Source organism: Aplidium turbinatum, chromosome 8, assembly GCF_918807975.1.
Source record: "Aplidium turbinatum chromosome 8, kaAplTurb1.1, whole genome shotgun sequence".
NCBI lineage: Eukaryota > Metazoa > Chordata > Ascidiacea > Aplousobranchia > Polyclinidae > Aplidium > Aplidium turbinatum.
In genome coordinates this window covers 27647323-27667188 of record NC_137479.1, presented here as the reverse complement: position 1 = coordinate 27667188, position 19866 = coordinate 27647323, and the positions used below count along the sequence as shown (strand labels likewise).

The following is a 19866-nucleotide window of genomic DNA, read 5'->3' as shown; positions in this document are numbered from 1 at the left end:
TGAAATCAACTTTAAAGCAAGCGCAATTAAAGCACCAAATGTTTTATTTGAAAGTTTGAAAACCTGACGTCATGACTGATGATTGCTGTCGATAGGCTCCTTTTTGGCTGATGCTGAACTGCACTTTAGCGATGGGCATTTTAGCTGCACAAAAAAAGATAGGAATGCTAGCTGTGTTATGTGTGGCGCATCTCTATCTTCAGAAATCAATCTTGCATCCAGTGACCTTACAATCTCAAAAGTCAACTAAGTCGAATATCTTTCAATTCACAAACTTCGATGAAAAATTCTTAAAATGCAATACGTTTCTGTTCCCCCATGTATTTTTGGTTATTCAGTAATTAAGCGTTCACGTATCCTGCGTTCAGGTTTGCGGATTAGTGCTGGCCAATCAGTTGCAGCAATGTCGCATGCCCAAAGGGTAAAGCAAGCCAGAATGTCGGAAATTTTAATTTCTATTTTTATACAGCAACTGCGTCATTACATAAGCTATTATTTTCTGATGGTTGGTATTGATCCAAGTAGTTATATAACAAAATCGTCAATTTTTGCATTAAATTAAAGTTTCTTGCTTAAACCAATCACTGTTGAAATAACTTGAATTTTATAGGCTACGATTTAAAATCCTAATTACTCGTAAGAAATTTGCAGCCTTGCTCAAATTGTTTAATCTATAATATACAAAGCAACACAACGGGATATGCAGTTTTTTTTTTAACTTAACAAACGTTGAGCACAAGTTGTGGTTTGTATAAAGAAGCAAACAAAACTAAAAATTCCTCCAGCAACTTCATTTTCAATACCACTGTCATACTTTAGTAACATATAAGGCTGTAGCTATACCATTTTTAACATTCTACTTTTTTACCAAGCAAATCACTTGTTTCTCATATCTGTTAGACTGGTCCTTGGGACCATGGTATTATATTTTGATTAAGTGCAGGCCTATCAGATGATCGGCAGTCATACATCCAAAAGATGCCATTATTTACACTAAGTGATTTGCATTCACATTATATGTTTCATTGCAATGTTCGCAAACTGAGATGTAAACTACCACTGATAAATCTTAAGTCAATTCATTCACTTAGTATATATATATATATACTGTAGCGCACCCAGCATGGGGCTAAGGGGGCTCAAGCCCCCCCCAAACCCGCCACTAAAAAAAGAAGTTTTTGTATTATCCTCATTTATACATTTTGCTTACAGGTTAGGTATGAATAAGACACAACAATACAACAGGGCTGAGCATTATAACAATATACTTTACATATTTACAAATAGTTTTAACGGTCGAACGTTTTCGATTTAACTTAAGCCCTCATCAGGAATCTGAAAATATTTCTAAAAATGCAATGAATTTCAACTTCTTGAAGGTAAAATTACATTAGGAAAAGACAACTACATAAATAGCTTCGAAACAATTTGCACCACAGGGAACGTGATACATCAAGTAGCCTAAATGTTCATGAGAATGGACGCACCTCCAGCAAATAATTGTTTGTTTAAATTTGAGTTATAGCGTTTGCTCCTCGTGCCCCATCCTGTGAGTAGCCTACCATCTGTACCCAAGCAGATGCCAAACGAAACTTGTCAACCAAGAGCCTCCACCCGGAGGGCACAGCTGCAAAGGGCAATGGACAAGTTTAGACGCCCCACCATTCTGCAGCTCAACATGGAAGGCTACACAACAAGCAAGATCAAAGTTATGGAGCAGCTTGCCCAATGCCCATACCAACTAGGCACTCGTCATCCTCTTCCAAGAGATCCACTGCACCTCTGCAGATAGGCTAGCTATTTCCAACTACACGCTAGCCGGGTCTACCTTAAGTCGGAAGCAAGGTATTGCCATGTTTGTGCATGAGAGCCTGAAGTTGACCTTTGTCGACTAATCTCCAACTGATGCCGAGATTGAGTGGGTGTGCATTTGTATCTCAGACTACAACATCGTCAACATCTACAAGCCCCCACCCTCGCGAATGTTGCCACCATCCCTTCCAACGTTCTCCTTCCCCAGTCGCTACGCTGGCGATTTCAACTGCCAGCACATCGACTGGGGCTACAGCAACACAAGCAGCGACGGAGAATTGCTGGCTGACTGGGCCTTTACAAACCATCTTGCCCTCCTATTCAATCCAAAGGAACCAGCCAGCTTCCTCTCCGGCCGCTGGGGAACAAGGACAAACCCTGACTTGGCTTTCGCGAGTGTCGACAGCTCTCTTCCAGACAGACGTGTGCTTGAGAAGTTCCCGCGGTCCCAACACCGGCCGTACCTCATCATCGCCACAAAACTTGTGGCTCCTATCTCGATGGAACTTCAAAAAAGCCGATTGGAATCAATACAGCCTCCTGACCAATGAGTCTGCTGCAAAGTTACCATCGACTGAAACATGCAACGCAGACGAGGGATACTAGGACTTCTGCAATGCCATAATAACTGCGGCAAAGGCCACAATACCACGTGGCCATCGAACCAATTATACACCATGCTGGGACTCTGAGTGTGAAGCTCTCTATCGCTCCTTCATTGACAGTGCTTCCTAAATTTATTTTGGTGTCAAATTGAGTTTTGCCTTTGCGTAAAATTTTAAATGAGTCGGCAAAGAATTTTCGATCAGAGCAAAAAGAACACTTTATGATGTGGTTTTTGATGGCACTTTTCTTTAACTCTCTAAAGTTCAGATGCTCCCGTACTCTCGTGGTCAAATGTCTGTTGGACATACCGATGTAGGCTACCGTACGTCAATGCCGAATCACATGGACATGTAAAACTGTATAGGCTACATATTTAAGCAGAGAGACGAAGGCGTCTGGGACTTGTTTTTGTTTGTTTGTTTTTGCACTTATTTGTGTTGGCAAACGGAAAATTAATTCTATTTTGTCATAGGCTAGCCTACATGACGAAAAAGTCGAAATCTATAGAAGATTGCAAGAGTGGACGTAGGGATGAGGATGCTAATGATGCTAGTAGCATGGGGTTCACTAGGCCAACTTCTAATCTGATTGAGAAAACGAATCTTGATGTATCGGCAACCGGTGGGTTGTGGGCTATGAGTGCCTTTAAATATTAATCAAAGGAATGGGCATTGGTCTATCGTCACAAATCACTCGGCCGACATTTCTGAATTAGCCCCCCCTAACTTTTTTTCTGGGTGCGCTACTGTATATATATATACTATAAAAGAAAACATGTGACACTATTTTGCACTCAACTAGTTTAAAATAAATTATTATTTTAATTAGAAAGTATAGAAAATACAAAAATTAAGAAAGTTATTTAGAGTTTTAAATACAAGCCTCTTTTGTTCATTGCAACGTCCAAGTAGTTTAAAGCAAATCAGATGTAAATAAAACACACTAGAAATACGCAAAGCAATGATCACTTTTAAATTTTGTATCTTTCAGCTGGTACCCAAAGCCCCAGTGATGACCTGGTAAAACTCTCATGGCGATTTTATAAAATACAAAGCCTATTTTTATTGTTTTACAATGTTTTCTTTTTAGTTTTCTTGACAAAAAATTATGCACCCTATGTCAGCCATTCTTTGATAACAAAATACATACATTACTGTGTATGCTAGACTATAGCATAATTATTTTAGTTACTTGTAGGTTATCGTGTAAAAGCTCACTGTGTCATAACTGTTGGAGTGGAAAATTATCAACGATATGTCATTTAATGTAAGCTATTAATAATGAAAATTAACTCGGACAGCTTTTGTACATTAAAACAAAGCAACTTTAACGTTCATCAAGCACATGATGGATAGACACCACGTGATACCACGTCACGTTGAGTCACGTTTTTTATCCACTCTTCGTACGCTGAAACACGAGTGTAGACGCCTGGATAGCTTGGAGAGGCACAGACCGGACCACCAGATGCAGTAATTCCAACTACAAACCAAGCACACGAAGAACATCTCTGACACATCAATGGTCCACCACTGTCACCCTAGAACATAGTTTTATTGATGATGCAATAACTTTAAGTTTGCAATTAAGATTTACTCTACTAATGAGAACAAATCAAAACACCAATTTTTCAGGTGAGCAACTGCTGATAGTTAAAGATGACAACAAATACATAACTGAGGCTGATTGTAATTTATTTCACACCAGTCGAATGTAAAATAACGTTACTAAAAAGTTTCCACATATGGAGATTTGCTGCCAACTCTCACAGTTCTTCCGAGCTGTGCTCTATAGGCTAAGGCATCGAAACCTGATTAGAAGATCATAACTAGAAAGCAGAATGGAGACTAAACTCAACCAAACTTTGGATTTTAATCTCAGACGCTTCTTCTCGGCACTTACTGGGCAAGTATCATAGCCTCCAGAAATGTGGCCAGCACATATCATTTGTTCAAGTAAGAAAGGTTCTCTGTATGTCTGTTGACAGAAGCGAGGTTGAAGAATTCTTATGACAGCATCTTTCAACTGGTTTGAAGGAACATATCTAGCTTCGCCAATTGGTGCTGCAAATATTTTGAAGTTGTTTTTATTGAGATGAACACATTGTTTAAGTGTTATCTTAACAGAATTGACCTCAACTTTTAAAATCAAATTGTAAAAAGTAATCAAAACTTGTACCGATAGTTTTGAAATTTGATCATTCAACTATTAGGCGTCAATTAGTCTAAAAGTTAACGGTGCTATGAAAGAAACATTGAAAAGTATACGGAAACAAAACATTTCTAGTTTCTGTATTGATGTTCTCATGAGATGATACTACTTGTTGGAAGACATTGTTTCTATTTTTGAAACGGAACAGAAAAGACATTTACAAAAAGTAATATACCTCTCCTCATATGTTCCCCACCCAGAAGCAACGCAATCATGGTCATGTGGTACCGTCTCTCCTTGAGGAAGGCATATTGGATACACATAATCTCCAAGCGATACTGGATTGTCAAGCTGAAAATGCAACTTCCGTATCTTTAGTCTTGGTCCTACTGTATAGATTTGCTCACTCGCTCATCTCAGTTTGATGCTGTACTCAGGGGCGTCGACAGGGGGGTCTAGGTGGTACTTTTGGACTCTGGCCCGGAATATTTAGGGGGGGGGGGATTTAAAAGATTCCCGTAACCAAACATTATCAAGATCTTAATATAATCAGATCTAAAGGAATTGCTATCAGAGGTTAAAACAGACACCAGCCGTCAGATGGTAAAGTACCGGGCCTATTTCTGGGTACCGAGCCCACTTCAGCTCTCTGGTGGTAAAATAGCCACTTCAGCCACCAAACAGTAAAATAAGAATTCAGTTTAGTCTAGTATGTAAAAACAGACTATAGTAGGCTATCATGTTTTTGACTGTTTGAGAGTAGACATTACATTTATCGATACAATACATTGTAATAAAATATCTTTGTCTTGTATTTGGATCTGCCACAATATCCGTGATCCCTCTTAGAAATGGTTGGTCAACGGTCAGGCAACGAATTTCATATGCAGTGCCCTACTGGTATACGCTTCGAAGAAACAAATTTGGTTTCTAAACAATAGTATGCTTTGCAGGATAAATTACTAGTGTTTAGTCTACCATATCGTGATTTCCCTAACCGAAAATATTGAGTGAAATAACCTGCATCAAGGATTTCAAAATAAACAGGCTAATGTTCGTTTAAACTCAAAAACTGAAATGGCACAGGTAAGAAGATTGCTTTCCCTATTTCTGCACTAAAAATTAGACCAAAATTGATTTTCCGATTACAGCAATCAGAAAATGTTTAACCTAAGCCCAAAAACCTTTCCCAAGTCAAATTGAAAACTTTCTGACCGTCTGCACTAACTTTGACCAGTGAAACATCAATGGAACCGGGAAGTAATACTCTACCGCCATGTAACAAATAAAAGTTCAACAAAGCAACCACTAGATAGAGATAGTCAGTTTTGCAGTTCAGAAAGTTTAAGATTGCGCAAGATTTGTTAGACGACTATGCTTTTGGCATATCTGGTTTGATCGAGCAAAGAATAACAAAAAGCTCTACATCTGACAAGACTGACACTACAAACAAGAGCAAGCTATTGCATTACAGGCTATCAGCAGCACCAAGATTGTGATAAGCGCATAATGGTAACTTATGTAGAAAAATTTTAATGCCTTTGAGAAATTCTTTTTAATTTTCTACTTTGAACGGCATGTGTCATCCTCATTTTAACACCACATCAATAAAAGTTTGTACACAACCTTTGTATTCATAACATTGTCGATGAAGAGGGCCCGAAAATAAATTGGTACAGGGCCCGAGAAATCTTGTCAACGGACTTGGATGTACTTACATTAGATTAATCTCTTATTGACAGTGGAACTAGCCAGTGGCGGCCCGTGCCATGGGGCTGCAGGTCTGCAGCCCCACCTAAATGAAAGAGAAGAGGGAAAATATGTTTTCCTCTATGTTTGTCCAACCCAAAACGGTTACTTTTTTCACTTAAGAATTGCTGATCGAAAATTAACATATTGAAAGTTTCGTTTGTGTTATGTATTTTGGTTTATTTGCATTGGAACGATGTACTTTGTTTTCGTTTCCCTCAGGTCTTCTCTTTTGCTTTGTATTCATCCGCATGCTTTTGTTAATTAGCGCTTCTCGTTTTGGGCTTACTTTGTGGGTTTCACACTATATCTTGGTTATGCAATTTTATAATAAAACAGAATTCCAGTACGACTCTGGTTGAATGAGTTAAGTCACAACAGATGCTGATGCTGTACTTAACATGCCTGCTCCTTCCAATGTTGGCCCATTACGTTCTTTTCTCGGGTCGGTTCAATTTTATTCTAAGTTTATGCCCCCAAATTTTTCTACGGTAGCGCAACCGTTATATCATTTAACCAAGAGTGGTGTTCCTTGGAGCTGGGAACACAAAGAAAAATGCGCTTTTGCAAAATCAAAAACGTTTCTTTCCGCAGAAGATGTTCTCGTACAGTGCCGGCAAAAAAATCTTTACACTGACTGAATATTAGACCTTTTTAATTAATAAATTGCCTCTCTTGAGACCCCAATATCTCTGGCGATAGCAATCACAGAATCTCCCTTCTTTAACAAAGTCAAGGCACGAGATTTTTCTTCCATTTGCATCTTCTTTCGACCCATTTTATAGTTTTTGAAAATTTTTGCACGACCTTGAAACTTTGGGAAAATGGAAAATATTGTGCGATGTCACCGACCTTACTATTCACAAAGCTGTAAAGCAACACTATAGGCACGCAGAACAATAGCTTTGCGGTGAAGTGTAGCCAGACACTAGCTTATGACGTAACTACAGCATAAGCGTTTTTGTGACGCAATGCTTTTGGCGGGAACAGTAAGCTAAGACATGGCTAAGAGCTTGTTCAAATTGTACATGTAAAGTTTTTTTTTGCCGGCACTGTACACTTTAACCCAGGAGTGTGCAACCTTTGTTACAGGAGGGCCAGATATAAATAATTGGGTGAAACCGCGGGCCGCACGTTTATTTAACATATGATTTCTAGTAGTTGCAGGCACAAAAGTGTAGTTTTTCTTGTTATTCATGTTATTCTTATATTAGGGGTTATCTCCTTCCAGAAATAATAAGTTAGGACGCATAAATTTCTGAAGAAAACTGCTATTCAAATTTATTGTCACACTGTCTTTAAACGAGCTCAGTGAGAAGTTTGCAGCTGGCTTCTTTTCCTGACGGCTTTTTCCAAATTTACTTTAATAGAAGTGATCGCAATTCGAAGTCCATTTTCCAAGTGTTGGTCTGTCAGAACCGATCAATAGGGAGATTTCATGACGCCCGTTTTAGAAAAAAATGTTCGCACAAATACGTTGAGCCAAAAAGTGCCATTTTTGAAGCCATGGATTTTTGAAATGTGGAAAGTCATCTTAGTTGAAATGTTTTCGGTAAAAATCGCCAAGATTCATTTTTAAATACTTTGCTTTCAAATCCTTTTTCTCTTGAAGATCAATCAGTTCAAGTTGGATATCAGCTGGTGCTTTGTCAATGTCCGTGTTGAATGGCGAAGAGAATATATCAAACAAATGTTCATGAGATTTGAAGTCCTTGAAACGAGCCAAAAGTTCATACAACAATTTTTCAAATTTAGTTTTCTTCTCCGGATGCATTCCATAGTCTCTCAAAGTTGGAAAGTGGAAAAGATGTCCTGTCTGTATGTGAGCTTTCCAAAGTCGTACTTTGTTCATAATGCCTTTTATGTGACCATACATTTTTAGAAATAATTGATTAAACTACCATTCAACGTTTTATAGGCAGAGAAAACTTTTTCTCGAACCGTAGAAAATTTCATGATCAGATCACCGCTTCAATGCGTGACGGAAAGCTACAGATCAATCTGCATCTGGCATTACAGAGTGCAAAAAACAGTGTTGCAGAACGCGTTTTCGAATATTAAATTCTCATCAGTGCAACTACGTTTATGAACGCAATAACAACGGTTAACTTTAAACTCAATACAATACATTAAAAACATTATAAGGACATATTCTCAGTTTTCAATTGAATATTAATAAATCCAGAGACATCAGAATAGAAAAATAAATACAATGGATTGGCGGTGGCCGGTGGGAGACTTCTAAAATGGTTAACAGAAGGTGCGAAATCTACAATATTCCACTCCACAATGAATTGTTCAAACGTACCAGACTAAACTAAATTACCGTATAAACATGTTTCGCGGGCCGCACACAATTCAAAATTGGCACATCTTCGCGGGCCACATAATTTTTCTTCGCGGCCACATTTGGTCCGCGGGCCGCACGTTGCACACCCCTGCTTTAACCCGTTGCTTCCTTTAGGAATTGCATGCGACGCATCAAGCGTGGGCATTGGCGCCACACTGTTTCAACGCTCCCCAGACGGAAGCGAGAAGCCAATAGCCAATGTGTCGAAAATCTTGACAAAATCTCAAAAAACTACCGTCAAATCCAAAAGAAGGCTTTGTCCATCATCTTCGCTTTGAAGAAATTCTACCAATACCTCTACGGTAGGAATTTTATTTTGGTAACGGATCATAAGCCTTTGCTTTCACTTTTTGGTCCAGATAAACCTACCCTTTCGCTGGCGGCTAACCGGTTAGCACGCTGGGCGTTGTTTTCGAGTCATTTTAGTTATACTATACTTATAGAGTATCGCAAAACAATGCATCACCAAAATGCTGACGCCTTGAGCCGTCTTCCGTCCAACGATGACACAATTTTTGATGGGGAGGAAAGTGCAGATGATGTTGATATTGTCTGCGCAATTGATACGTTGGATTCGCAGGTTAGTCATTCCGATTCTTCTACTTTGCGCAAGTCGCAAGACAGCACCAAAACAAGAAGATTTCTGCTTCTTCAGTTTTGGAATCCATCACCATTCTCCGCAAACGGATCAAAAATCTTAGAAAAGATGAATCCATTTCCAAGCTTATGGATGCAGCAAACGTCTTTACGTTTGCCGATAACCTAAAAACGCCAAAGGATCCCCGAGTGGGCAAAACTCTATCAAGGTTTCGAAACACAGAAGAATCCGATGGTTTGTCGTCTGCGGGAGAAAGAGTGTGGAAACGGTAATAGGCTACATCGAAGCCCTTGATTTGGTTCAAGCTGAGCTTGATCGAAGATTCGACCAGGCGGATCTGCTTACAGCAGCCAACAGATAGAAGGCCCTTCTGAGCTGTGCAAATGGTGAGGAAAGATCTGATAGGCTAATGAGAACAGCTTATCAGATGCCATCAGAAAAGATCGCCTAAAAACGGAACTTTCCTTGTTCAGCGAAGTTGTAAGTGGAAAAACCGCAAACTCCGTTCAAAAGGTTGCTGAGATACTATCACAACTAAATCCAGGGCCGGATTTAGATGATGGGGGGCCCGGAGTACTTTTACATCGGGGGGCCCCCGGCGAAAAACTACTACGTCTACAGTAGCATAAATCCTGCACTGCACAGAATTCTGTAGAAACATCAAAGGCTAAAAGAAAAAAATAACACAAAATCACATTTTTTCCACGTCGGGGGGCCCCCTTCAAAAGGGGGGCCCGGGGCACCTGCATCTTCTGCCCCCCCCCCCCCCAAATCCGGGCCTGACTAAATCCTCAAACACTAGATCTTTTCAAAGATATGCGAAAATTCGTGGAGCTCTGCCTTTGCCTCCCTGCTTCAGCTGCATCATCAGAACGTTCTTTGTCTGCTCTAAGACGCTTGAGAACGTGGTTGAGAAGCTCAATCACACAAAAAAGACTTAGGCTACTCATCTTGCGTTGATGCATGTACACCAAAACATTTTGGACACTGTCGATGTCAAAGAACTCATGACACAGTTCATAGAGAAAACACCTGAGCGAAAAGCAATCTTCGGAAGCGTGTGAGAACTCACTTCCACAAACTATCGCTTTCAAATCACTTTCTAATTTGTACGTTTTCATTTGAATTTTCTGAACAGTTGCTTTGTTGTTGCCGTTTTTCATTTGTCATAATTTACAATGTATGTGTTTTGGCGTCGTCTCTTACACCGGAGGGGACTAAATGCTTATAGGCTACTACCACTTTTAAATGCTGACCTATACAAGGGGGGTCTGGGGGGCGAAGCCCCCCAGAAGCTGACAACAGTACGGCATCTTCAGCCCCCCCTAGAGAAGAGTAGTTCCCGCGCCACTGAATATATCTAACGATTACACCTCCCTGCAGAAAACTATTCCATTTATCCAATGCTAAAAAAGAATGGTTCAATTCTCGACGAGTGCAGCAAAAATGCAAATCTGACGAAAAAGCGAAAGTTCAAATCCGAAACAAAACTAAAATTCAAATTCGAAACAAAAATAAAAGTTACTTTTTTTACATTAATCAAGCAAGGACAAATTGGACTACAAACAAAGATACATTAACGATGACTAAAAATTTTGTAATTGACTTAGCCTATTTCGATTGTTTGCGTCAAAAATGACGATATTGATATGTTTCATATCTATATGGTAAAGGTGGTCCCATACTCAGTGGCGTAGCTAGGGAATGTGCCGTCCGGGGCGGATTCAGATTTTGACGCCCCTTCAAGCAAAAGCATGTGAAAATGAAATTTTTTTTAATTGACATGAAGTGGAATTAGATTGCATGTTTTGAACCAGTAGCGTAGCCAGTAATTTTGAAATGGGAGGTTTTGAGGCCCGGCGGGCGAAGCCCGACGGCGTCCTCGCCAAAGACGACATCCAGCGGCGGGGGTCTGCATTTTGCAGTCTGGGGGGCCTCCCCCAGAAAATTTTGAAAAATTACTTTGGATTTGGAGCATTCTGAGAGCATTTTCAACAAAATGTGGGTATAAATCCCCTGGTATAAATATTCCTGTAAAATGGTGCTGTCCGGTGGCATAGCAAAAGGATAAGATCATGTTTTCTTGGGAATTTTTCGGTAACTTCATAAAGCTAAGTCTCTATGTTTTCTTGTTGCTAATTCCTGGCTGAGATATTTGAATGTTTGGTATTGGCAAAACTCGCTCTTTTAATGGAGTTTCGTAATTAGGCAAACTTTGTTTTAGAGACATAGAGACTGAAAGCATCATTCTCAATATCGTGACGTCACATGCGTGCCAAAGGGGGGGGGCTGTAACCCCCAAACTCCTCCTCCCCCTTGGCTACGCCACTGTTTTGGACGTTGCCATTCTGTTTGCTTTTATTTTCCTTGTACTTTTGCATTATCAACAAAAAAACAAAACGTCCTGTCTGAAAGTGCCGCTCCCTAGACGTGCCGCCCCGGGCGGTCCCCCCCCTAGCTACGCCATTGCCCATACTTGATTCAAGTGTCTTGTATGAGAAGATAAAGTTCTCATTGTACTGAGCCTTTGGAACTAAGGAGAGTAGGGTGGCCCATGGCCATGTGGAGATGCGGCCTGATTTGTCACATTTTGCATATTTTGATTACAGCTACTGCTAGTGCTTGACTGACATTTTTTGAGATGTTTTTACTTTTTGCGGTTTCCTAATGACAAAAAACTTTTTTGTTGCCTTGGATAAGCAGTAGCAAATGAGAAAAAGTAAGTTGAAAAACGCAAAATCAGACTGTTATTGAAAATTAACAGTCTGACTAAAATTTACAAAATCAATTTTTCTTTGTTTTTCAACATGTGAGAATGTTAAAACCTATTGTTTCATCTGGGGAAAAGAATAAAGAAAGCGTAAAAATCTAACTTTTAGAAAAAATTATTTAAACGTTCGCCCAAAGTTAGAAAAACCTTGAAATTTCTGCAAAATGTGACAAATCAGGCCGTATCTTTAGGTGGCCATGGGTGGCTAGTTCCTTTCTTTTGGCCGCCTTTCCTGCGACAATTATGCCCACCCAAGTTTTACACACTAGGTAGAGGTGAGCGGTGTTTTGAACAACCAGCTGAAGCCGGGAGTCGAACCAGGTGCATAAATGGAAAGGCAACGCTTTATCCGTTGCGCCATCCCACCGCATCCATATCTATATAGCCTACACATTTCAAAAAAGGTTAAAATAAAACACTCACCAACACATAAAGCGGATATCATAGCGATACGAACAATGTTTATAGACCGGAATGAATGAGTAACACAGGAATGCTAGCGCTAAAGTGCGGCATTGCGTCTTTGTCTTCCCTTGTTTCCGGTCCCTTGTCGAAAGAGCGTATATTGTAGAACTGCGATTGCTTGAAACGCAGCAAGGCAGCAGCGTAATACTGGAGTCATATAAGCAAACAGCTCTGACAATACCAGTAGGCTACATATAGTTGAAATATAGCTAGCCTACTACGACAGGTAGCAGCCCAAGGCAAACCCATATTTAAGTCTTGCAAATAAAAATTATTGATTTCATTTGAATAAGCTGAAGATGCGGTTACGATGGTGAAATCGATTCTTAATAAATTATACTAAGAGGTTAGATTGTTGTGCAAATGCCAGCATTTGATGAATGCAAAATATCAGCACTATATGATTCTCAGCCGAGTGGTGAGAACCCTGGAACGGCAATCGAAAGGGCGCCGGTTCGACACCGCTCGAGCATGCGGCTGTGTCTGTGATAGGACACTTAAAGGCATGCCTGAAGGTGGACACGAAGATTGGCTTCCTTGCCTTCCCGTCTACTTAATCTAAATTTTCAACCACCGGGTGTAAGCCTGGATACGACAAACAAAGTACTATGATTTAATTTGATCACATACAAGAACTTAATTTGTGATTAGAAATTATGTCTGACATTCATGAATAAACTGACATTACGTAGTACATTTCACATTGCAATGAGAAGTTAAAAAACTATGTGGATTGTCGTTTGCGAATTATGCTTAAGCTAAAGTTGTTACAACTAGCTTAAGCTAAAATTGTTATAACTAGCTGCTAAAGTTGTTACAACTAGTCCCAGCCCGATTGCTCAATTGGTGAGGGCATGACTTCTGGAACGAGGAGGCTTCAAGATCAGGCGGCGCTGGTTTGACTCTCGGGGTGTGCTCTTGAGCAACGCACGTTAAGGACTGCTCTCCATTCAGCGGCATCTAATGGATGGAATAATTCCCCGGCAACAAGACTTGAACAATCGGAAAGTTCACTCTGTCAATCTTGGTGACCGAGTCTGGATCAATGATTCAAAGCCTCTACAAGTATGAGAAACTGTCAGAATTAAGCTCTGCAGGAAGCTTTCCCAGTCGGAGGATAAAGATTCAATCAATCAATCAAAATGCAGTCAGTTAGAACAAAATAGCAGGTCAAAAATTTTCAACCAGAAAATCAATCTGCAAACGTTGAATCAATGTAAAAAAACTGATTTGCTGGCTGGGTTCGCGACAGCTACTTCATGTTTTCATTCATCCTGATTTTTCCTGAGAGATTCTATACGATAGGCTACTAAGCAGACATGACCAACCGCGGAGAACCCTTTAGTGCAATTCATCACAATAACCTCAAAACCGCTTGATGTAGTATGAATATATGAAAAATACTGTATTTACTGTAGGAACAAATAATTTGTTTCAAACTACTTTTTTGAATGTTCACAAATCATCAAAATTAAAGTTCGAATGAACAAAATCGAACATAAAATGACCAAATGCCAGCAAAATTCATGCTTTTTAGAGCTTTTTGCAAAGTATGTTTTCAGAACACACAAACTAAGCATTTCTTTTGAAAACAAACAATTACAATATAAAATAAAAGCATTTGACTATGTGCAATTGTGCATGTCAATTTTCTCAAATGTTAAGCCATTTATCAGGTCGGACTCAAATGGTCCCGTCTGGTGCTTTTCGCGTGTCTTTGAAACGAATGACAGATAGGGTTAAAGGCCATGCGTACGTATAGGTATAGTCTACACATTTTACTATACGACATGGTAACTTACAGCTTGTAAATCTCATAAACTATGCAGGATATGCAACTTTGCTATGGAAGCGATTTCTCAAGCCAAATAAAAAAGTATGACTAACCATCAAATTATTTGATTTTTCAAGTTACGCTGTTAAACAAATTGCAAAATAATTTCGATGCTGTGTTGTCAGATAAATTATCTGCATCATGTGAAAATTTGATTGATCTATCTTGCGCAGTTTTTGAGTTACACGAGCTCAAAGTGCTAGTGTCGAACCGACCCCCCCGTCCGCAAATCATCTGGCCAAAAAACGTCACAGGAAATAGGTTTTATAAACAGGTGGAAAAGGACTTCGGAGGTAAGTTTGATCCTAACATTTCTGAGGTGGTCAACAGGAATTTCTATGTGGACGATTGCTTGACCTCCACACAGACTCCGGAAGAAACTATTGACTTAATGGACCAGTTACAAAAAATGCAACTGGGCGGATTTCGTTTGACCAAGTGGCTATCCAACAATAAGGACGTGATTGAAGGAATTCCAGAGGAAGAACGAGCTAAGTCAATAGTGAATTTTAATACAGGTAATTTTGAAGAAGAAAATGAACGTGTGCTAGGAGTTAGCTGGTCAATGTTGAACGATAAGATTGGTTTCATCATTATAGATGTTGTGAAAGGACATCTATACACACGACGAAACATCTTATCCGCCGTATCAATTCTTTATGACCCCCTCTGCTTCGTAGCTCCAGTAATCCTTGATGCACGCATTTCGCAACAAGACTTGATGAAAAAAGGCTTGGGGTGGGATACAGAATTGCCCCAAATTGACGTGGACGAATGGAGGGAGTGGTTCTCGCAACTTTCCTTATTGCAAAGTGTCACTTTGCCGCGCTGTTTAAAGCCGCTGCAATTCAGCAAGTTAAAAGAAATCATTTTTCTGATGCATCTAGCCAAGGTATTGCGCTGTTTCATATCTGCGCCTTGTCAACAAAAAAAAAAATGACGTCCACTGTGCTTTTCTGTATGGAAAGGCTAGAGTTAGCCCCCCAAAACCGGAAAGCATCCCACGTCTGGAGTTGGCAGCAGCAGTGCTTTCTGCCGAGAATAATGAATGGATTAGAAAGCAATTAGAGCTTCCAGATGTGAAATCAATATTTTGGACTGACTATTGTGGCTATGCGCCTAAAAGCAATGAAAGCAAGCCCTTTCCAACGTTTGTCGCGAAAAGACTCGCAAAACTTCATCGACAGTCCGAGCCATGCCAATGGAGACGACACGTAAATACGTGTTTCAATCCTGCAGATGTCGCATCTAGAGGCCTGTCTGTCAAAGAACTCGTTAAGTCCAGATGGCTTGTTGGACCCGAGTTTCTGTGGTGTGACGAGACCGCTTGGCCACAGGCGCCAGAGAAAACAGAGACAATGCTGCCTAAAGAATTTCTCTCTGTAGAACGAAAACGAATTGTCAATGCTTGTAAGAGCAGTGACACGGATTCGATTATAAATTTAATCAATAGTTATTCTTGTTTGCAGAAGTAAAAGTATCAGTGGCATGGCTTTTGCGCTTTAAGACCTTTCTTAAATCAAAGGATTCTGTTAGCACGTCAAAGCTGACATTAGATGAGCTAAATCTTGCAGAAATCTCCTCAAACTCGAGCAGTATCGCGCATTTTCACCTGTTATTAAGATATTGCATAAGGAAGAGCCACTTACTACACGAGCCATGCGGCGTGAATTAAAGAAATCGGACCAAGCCAAATGTTTGAACAAACTCAGCCCAATTTTAAATGAAGACATCCTGAGGGTAGGAGGACGCTTGGAGAATGCAGCAATTTCTTTCAATGTCAAACATCCGATTATTTTCCGGTGCTCGAGTCAATTAACAGATTTGTCTATTTTGAAGCACCACCGTGGAGTTGGGCATGCAGGAATAGCACACACTTGGACGTCTTTGCGCGAGCGGTTTTACGTTCTTAAGGGTTGCGCCACTGTGCGCAAAATAGTTAACCTCTGCGTCACCTGCCGTAAGTTCAATGCCCCCAGAGGAAAACAGAAGATGGCTGTTCTACCTGCTGCTCGTCTACGCTCTGATGAACCTCCTTTCAGTTTTCTACTACTTCGGACCCTTCATGGCTGAGCAGGGAAGGAGCATGGTAAAAAGGTATGGATGCATTTTCACTTGCTTAACTATGAGGGCTGTCCACTTAGAGATTGCCTCTGACGTGTATACTGACGCGTTTCTTAATGCTTTTCGACGGTTTGCTGCCAGACGGTGAAATCCTAAGGAAGTGTTTAATGATAATGGCATCAATTTTGTCGGTGCACATCGCGTTTTTAAAGGATTGTTTGAGATGTTTGCAGGACCCCAACATTGAAAAATACTTTCGACAAAAAGCAATGAAATGGAGTTTTAATCCACTTGGGGCGTCTCACTTCGGAGGCGCTTGGGAATGGATGATCCAGTCGGTTTGACGGGTTTTCGACTTTATGCTCTCCAAGTTCGGCACACTGACCTACGACACGCTGAACACCTTCCTGATTGAAGTGGAAAACATCCTGAACTCACGACCGCTGGTTCTGGCCAGTGAACTACGATTCGAAGGATCAACAACCACTGACACCAAATCATTTATTACGACACAATTTGGAGAGCGATCCTCCAATGCTTTCCAAGAAGGCCAACGAAAAAGACTGCTATGCGCAAGGACAATGGCGAAGAGTTCATTTCCTAGCCGATGAGTTCTGGCGAAGGTGGAAAAAGGAGTATCTATCGATAATCGTTTTGAGACAAAAATGGCCAGACCGAAAATGCAACTTCGAGACGAATGACGTCGTCTTAATTGTTGACGATAATTTTCCACGATGACGTTGGACTTTGGGGAGAATCATTCATACATATCCAGATAAGCACGGGATAGTGCGACAAGTAGATGTTCGAGTCGGTACCGGCATCCTGAGAAGGCCGAATGCAAAGCTGTGCCCTATCTACAAGCCAGCCGAGGCCTTAAATGATACTGCAATCAACGCAAGTATCGATCAAAGCAGTGCAAGGAATGCATTTTAATGTGCTTCAACGAAGCAATTGCTTGGATTCAAAAGCAAAAATTTGTTTTCTTGTTTTTGGAAAAAGTGTAAGATATTTTCTCTACACTGCCTAAGTTCTTTGCAGTTCACGTGTTTACGAATGGCAGTATAGTGATAAATGCCATTTTTAGCGGCATAGCAGCTTTCTCCTGACCATTCATCAACTGCACTTGATTAACTGGAAAGTTTCTTAGTTTAAAACAATAAAAGAAGAACGCTTTGTTTTGGGAAATATTTTGGTGATTTCATACGCCCATGCAAAACATGGCTGCTCCAAGTTTTTGTGACCTAACAATTTACTGAAATCATCGCCCCTTGGGACTTAGTTTATCGCTACAGAAACAATATTCCATGATTTCATCGAAAATATTGTTTTCGATTTGTTGATTTTTTTATGGAACTTGGGATTTCAAAACACATAAAAATTTATCTTAAATAAACGCACTTCTGCCTGAAATATGATCAGACAGTTTGTAGCCAGGTTGGGCAAGAGTTCTGTTCATTTGTGAATTTGGTTTGTTACAGCGCTTTGCCAGCCAGTTCGGACTTATTTAGTAAGTCGAGATTTGTAGAATTCGGATAAGCAGCTTTAAAGAGATTGCTTCATTAAACGACTTCACTTCTCCTGTTCTGGTCACTCAGAAGTGCGGTTTGAGAGATTGTTGACAAAAATGTCAAGTACCATTGCAATTTCGCTCCAATTTAATAAACCATTTCCATCTATATTCGACAACAGTCGGATTGCCTATGCGGTCGAGCCTCGTAATATAGATTAATATCACATAAAGTGTTAACCTAACTGGAGCATATCCTATTTCTGGAATGATACAACAGGAAACAATCATTACGTGAATAAAATGCAGTAATGGAAGATAATTTGATCTAAATTGCAAGCAATTTTCGGTAAATGATTCATCAAACTTCTACTTGGAAGTCTAATGACACGCGATAACAAAAAATCCCTTTAAAACAGTGGTTCTCAACGGGGGCGGTACCGCCCCCGGGGAGAGGAGTTGATTTTGCAAGGGGGCGGTATGATTACCTCTGCATAAGGGCGGCCTTTTGAATATTATTGGGCATTTTGGTTTAACCCATCTACCGACCAGCGTAACGATTTCGTCACATCATTGTCTGGATAATCTACTCTACATGCTCGCACGATAGCCAAACAATTTCTCTTACATCATCGTCGTATTTGATTGACCAACCGTTTTGTTTACAAACGCTATCTATTTAAAATTTAAATTCAGTAGTTTTTCAGTATATCACAAAATCTGGTGAGTTGCATTATGACGTAACCACTACTACTAGTATACTGTTTTCATGCTCGCAAATATATATTTGCTTTTCGTAATTAATCGTTTTTGTTGGGGGGGGGGCGCGGTGAAATTTCTACAGCTTTGTAAACGGGGCGTTGGGCTAAAAAAGGGTGAGAAACACTGCTTTAAAACGATGTTTAGAGATTAGAAAATGTAGGAATTTTTAAATCTTGCTTTCAAAAGTCAAAAACTACAATTTGATGCAGCATAGGCCTACTTGTTGTCAAATAGCTTATTTATAATGTTGCTAGAGTTATGGAAGCATTGTCTAGCGACCGCATTACACTATTATGTGCAGGGCCTGATTAAAGCTCATGGGGGCCCGAGGCACAACTAAGTTCAGGGGCCCCTATTGGCAATCGCTTTCGACGCAATGCCATGTAGTCTCTGCGAATGATGAAATATGGGCTAACAAATAGTTCAAGCAAAACTATAACTTCATAAATATTAATTTAGCCAATTTACCTACAACTTTCTAACAGTATTAACACTCTTATACTTGTTACAAAAATTATTGGATGAAAAATCTCTCTAACAGATTGGAAATTGGGCCCATTTCATACTGGAAACACTAGCAAAATATACACTTTTGGATTTGAACTAGCAGAGTTTATTCATGGTTTCTTGAAATCTATGGAAGTATTGACTTTTTTACATATGATGGAAGGTTGGCATAAAGAATAATTTGAGTTATGAAACTAATCAACAATTTAAACAAATCGGTTATACAATCAAAAAAGAAAACACAAACAAGACTAATACTTCGATTAGTAGCTTACAATTAATTGTCAGCTTCATAGAATTGTGTACGAGATTTTCCAACAAACAGTAATCATGAAACATTATGGTTGCTGAATTTAAGAAGCACAATTATTATGAACAGTAGTTGCTGTAATCTAACTGTTAAATTAACTTTTCTACATGTATATAATTATTTTTTTCATATGCAAACACCATTGGTCATGCTAAACACAGTTGTTATTGAAATGGTACATGAGTGCTGACTTATGTACCATTTCATGACTGACGAAGTTTAATAACTTCATCACATGTTGCAACTACTTCACAGGAATCACAGCATACATAAGAAAATTACTATGATCTTTAACAAAACGGACCAATATTTACAGTGTAACACTAGTTAATAGGTTTCTAGGTAAGGTCTAACAGCTTCATTACTCACTGACAACTT

General features: G+C 39.8%; 2 protein-coding genes across 2 annotated transcripts in view; one reads left to right on the top strand and one right to left on the bottom strand.

The window, feature by feature from the left end:
• Nucleotides 1-423: 423 nt before the first annotated feature.
• On the bottom strand, nucleotides 424-12590 carry LOC145775556 (plasma kallikrein-like). Its single transcript, XM_082586854.1, has 4 exons — nucleotides 12460-12590; nucleotides 4805-4920; nucleotides 4321-4481; nucleotides 424-3958 (listed from the first exon to the last, which is right to left on the bottom strand). The coding sequence occupies exons 1-4, from the start codon at nucleotides 12465-12467 to the stop codon at nucleotides 3755-3757; spliced, it is 489 nt and encodes a 162-aa protein (XP_082442980.1). The 5' UTR covers nucleotides 12468-12590; the 3' UTR covers nucleotides 424-3754.
• A 765-nt stretch (nucleotides 12591-13355) lies between these two features.
• LOC145776221 (SCO-spondin-like) overlaps nucleotides 13356-19866 on the top strand; it is a 71861-nt gene continuing 65350 nt past the window's right edge. Inside the window, exons 1-3 of the mRNA XM_082587623.1 lie at nucleotides 13356-13397; nucleotides 14610-14853; nucleotides 15575-15745. Coding sequence (XP_082443749.1) covers nucleotides 13356-13397; nucleotides 14610-14853; nucleotides 15575-15745 — 457 coding nt within the window. The remainder of the gene's footprint in view (nucleotides 13398-14609; nucleotides 14854-15574; nucleotides 15746-19866) is intronic.